We start from the raw sequence: 4,068 nt of genomic DNA on the forward strand, positions 1-4,068 counted from the left end.
TTGAATGTTCCTTTGTTGTTCTTATTTCTATATTGATTTTTATACAACAAAATACTTTCAATTATTGTGTAGGGTTTTATTAGGAGGGACTCAGCCATCCCTGGCAGCACGGAATTGGGAACGGAATTTATCACAAGTACCTTGCAAAAGATACGAGAATTTCATGAAAATCTTGAGCCACCTTGACCTCTGGTACAACTAAAAGTTGGCAACTGGATTATTCGAACAAATCTTGCTCTCCTTAGTAAGTTCCATTCCAATTACTGGACGTTCCTTTCATGCATTTAGAAATTTTTTTGGTCTTAAACACTGTTCTGGAAATGAAAATCGCTTGAAAGTCTTAGACTTCTTGCGGTGGCTCCTAGGCAATTTTTCTCACAATGTATACTATTCGAGTTTCCTAAGATTACCCAGAATCCAAAAAAGATTTCGAAAAGATCGGATCTTTAAAGAATTTCATGTACGCATGTTGACACTGGAGGAATGTTATATTAGAGGGGCGTGCAAATTGCTTTTGCAGAGTTTTTCAAGCTCTTGCATTTCTGATTGGATAGCCATAAACTCTGCCTCTGAGCAATTTTTCAAGGTTTTCCTTGTTGTTTAGTTGTAATCTCATAGTAGCTATCGAAGAATGGAATCAAAGCAAATTTCTTTAAAGGTATAGAGCCACGGTAAAAAGGCCTCTACTGCACTCGGTATACTTTGTCGTTGAGGGAACCTGATTTCAAAATACGTACGAGAAAAATTAATGTGACACATTGACGGTGCCAGCTGCTGCAGAGTGGGAGGGTAATGGGTGTTACCCTTGAGACCGCGACCTATTGGCCTCGTTTCAGTGCTTTGTATCAGGTCAAATTTCCTTAGGAAATATAATCTACCCCTACCTAGTGCTTTTCAATCCGTTTTTAGACGAAATAAGTAGACCATGTCTCGACAAAAGTGGGGAGGTAATTAACCCCCCCCCCCCCATACCACCCCTTGGCGCCGCCACTGTGTGACAAGTCTTACATTTACGTTTACCAATATAATAGCATTGCAGATCCCGACCAGGCCAGGACTCGGTATATTCTTGCAACTGACGCTTGAGACAGATCTGTCTGTCATTTTTAGATTCTAATGATGAGTAATAGAAATAATAAATGCCTAACAAGTAATAAGTGAACAAACAAGATGTTAAATTGCATAAGTACCAGGTTAAAATGTTAAGATTTTTAGCTACTTATAACTTTGCCACAAATCTCTATCACTCCCAGTTGTTTCCCAAAGATAAGGATCTTTAAACTTGGATAGGTTTCGAAATTCATGCTATGTTGAGCGGATTAGTTATTAAATGGTGGTTGCATAGCTACTTATACAAACAAATCGAGGACTAATAAAAATGATTTTCACAACCAAACCTAATATTTCAGGCATTCTACAATCGAGAACTTGAAACTGGGGCCACAATCACTACTGTCCAGACGTTTCTTTCAAATTAATTATTGGTTAAGATTGTTTTGACCAAATCTTGAAAGATATTGAAACCACAGACAAATTTAAAAACAGTCTACAGAATTTGTTGAAGACGAACCATATGTCAGTAGCAAAATGTTAATCATTGCGCTAGCAATACTTTATCCTGTCTCTTTAACTGATTTATGCAGAAAATTGGACTGGACTGGACTATTATGAGATGGCAAGTTAAGAAAAAGTACACGTGATGATATTTAGTACATTAACATTACACGATATGACATGATTTTTAATACAACTCCAGTTGCATGGTTTTTTATTGTGCAATAAGAAAATGAATAAAAGTACAAAGTTTTATTGACAAAATTAAAAAGCAATAAGTTTTGATAAAAAGATATGATATAGGCTGAGGTAAGATATGAATTTGTCTATTTAGGATAGAGTGTTGAAAGATATTCTAATGTGGCTGTGAACAGCAATTTTATATTTGTGGTAATTTTGCTCGTTTCTAATGTTTGTGGGAAATTTGTTTCATTTGTATAGAAACTTTCGCTGACCACTGTTGGTCACAGCTTATAGCATTCTCAGTGAAAGACCGTTTCATGCACTTCTAGGTATCATTGCCTTTTTAGAAAGTAAATACATTGGCATCCAATTTGCATTGCATAAATACTTTTCTTATTGCACAAATAGTTTGTGAACATTGAATAAATACTTTGTGCATTAAAGAACACTTAAAGCATTGCATGCATACTTTTCTTTTAGCTTAAATAAATTTTTATTGAATAAATACTTTTTGCATTGCACAAGTACGTTTCAAAGTGCAAAAACATATGCACAATTATTTTTCTGCTTAAGTCTGTATGACACTGGAATAACATACTAATACTCACAGGTATCAGGACCTTTTAAGCAAAGACACAAAAAAACAGCAAAATCTGGTTTGTCACAACTATTTCATATCACAACAGTGGAAATCAAAGAAATTCTACAGGAAGTGTCTAGTGTCTTGTACGAAGAATATGTTTAATTTTTGTTAAAATAACAATGTATGTGAACTAGGACATAGACCATATCAGTCAATAAACAAGGCACTCTATTCTTCAATTTCATCTTCATAACCTTCTGGCAAAGCATTTGCATGCGAATTGTGGAACAAAGAATGGTTTCCATCTCCCCATGGGAATGGCTAGCAAACAAAAAGCAAATAATATAGTCAATTTGAATTGAATACAAAAAAATCTCACAAAAAAATACTTGAATAATTTTTTTGTAAAGAACATCAAAAGGACTTTGTTAATTAACAAGTGTAAATTGCGCCACTGCTGAAGTTATGAATAAAAATCCAAATTTACCATCTGATTATTGATCATTAACGACATCCAATTGTATAAATTCAAAGAAAGTGCATTTTTAATAAATATCTATAAAAAACTACAGAAACAATGCATAGATAATCCATTTCCAATCTTAGTCTTTCACTTGTATCATCCAATCAAAGGATGTCTTTCTTAGCAGGCAAGGAATCCAAAATTTCTTGACTTCAAATTATACACAAACAATCAGTAAACATAACAGAATTCATAAATTCTAAAAAGATTCTATACCTTTGAGCGAACTCTCAAATGATTATATGGAACAAACTCTCCTCTACCATGGGCTGCATGCTCTTTTTCTTTTTCCCAAGCATTCCAGGCACAAACTAAAACGGCAGGAACTGCCACAAAGATTGAAATACGTCTCCAATTGACCCAGGTGCCTGAGACAAAATATATCAAACCATGAAGAAAACACAGAATCCTGATTAAATGACAAGATATAATACAAAAAAAACTTTTATTTATATTCAAATAGAATATGGTCAGGTAATACTAATATTGACATTTTATATAACTGAATCTAAATCATTGGTTCAAATAATGGCAATTTAAATTGTATGTTTTAATCAATTTTAAGTACTTTGATTTCTTTTTAAATTAGGAAGGCATCGCCCCAGGTAGGACATTTTAACTTCCTTACATAGAAAGTATATTTCAACTTGCAAATGATAGGAATGAGCCATCTATCTAAACGCCTCACTATTAAATTTAGAAGCAAACTCTGGCCCTTGACTGAAGAAAGGGATTATTTACCACATTATAGAATATAGCAGCCGCCTTTCTCCGGTTTAAAGAAGAGTATCCGGTTTGAGTAAAAATAAAGGGTTTCCATCAAACATAAGGACGGTATCGTGGACTAACGATTTCCCAATGTATTTATATTGTTTATTGGCATAAAACTGGCGTAGTTTTACGTGGATTCAACCCTGGCTTCTCGGTGCTGATTATCAAAAATGGGCCTAAATCCTGCAGTAACACCTGAGTAGCTTCTAGAAAAACAAGCTTAATAATTACTTCCAGCATGGACCTCCTCTTCTACCAGATGCCTCTTAAATTCACTTGTAGATGCAGTAGTCGTCATGCGACGTAGTGATGGAGCGAAAACTCTTCTTGCTAGAAACGAGCTTGCCATTTCGCCTGAAACAGTCGTTTTCTCAAAGATCGAGAAGCGAACAGCCGTCAAACCTCGCTTTGGGGCATTCGCGAAATATTTGAACTGTAGGCAATTCCATAATGA

At 34.8% G+C, this 4,068-nt stretch overlaps 1 protein-coding gene across 1 annotated transcript; it reads right to left on the reverse strand.

Annotated features, from left to right (window-relative positions):
• Positions 1-2,389: 2,389 nt before the first annotated feature.
• LOC135683771 (cytochrome c oxidase subunit 6A2, mitochondrial) lies at positions 2,390-4,012 on the reverse strand. Its single transcript, XM_065199124.2, has 3 exons — positions 3,846-4,012; positions 3,060-3,211; positions 2,390-2,641 (listed from the first exon to the last, which is right to left on the reverse strand). The coding sequence occupies exons 1-3, from the start codon at positions 3,961-3,963 to the stop codon at positions 2,549-2,551; spliced, it is 363 nt and encodes a 120-aa protein (XP_065055196.1). The 5' UTR covers positions 3,964-4,012; the 3' UTR covers positions 2,390-2,548.
• Between the last annotated feature and the right edge of the window lie 56 nt (positions 4,013-4,068).

This window comes from Rhopilema esculentum, chromosome 7 (assembly GCF_057945365.1).
Source record: "Rhopilema esculentum isolate cy_ngs chromosome 7, ASM5794536v1, whole genome shotgun sequence".
NCBI classification, from domain to species: domain Eukaryota; kingdom Metazoa; phylum Cnidaria; class Scyphozoa; order Rhizostomeae; family Rhizostomatidae; genus Rhopilema; species Rhopilema esculentum.

Coding starts and splice junctions, on each gene's coding strand:
- LOC135683771 (XM_065199124.2), bottom strand. CDS start 3,963: ATGGCAAGCTCGTTTCTAGCAAGAAGAGTTTTCGCTCCATCACTACGT. Junction 3,212..3,845: donor AGAGGAGGTCCATGCTGGAA/GTAATTATTAAG, acceptor ATTTTGTCTCAG/GCACCTGGGTCAATTGGAGA. Junction 2,642..3,059: donor ATTTGAGAGTTCGCTCAAAG/GTATAGAATCTT, acceptor TTTGTTTGCTAG/CCATTCCCATGGGGAGATGG.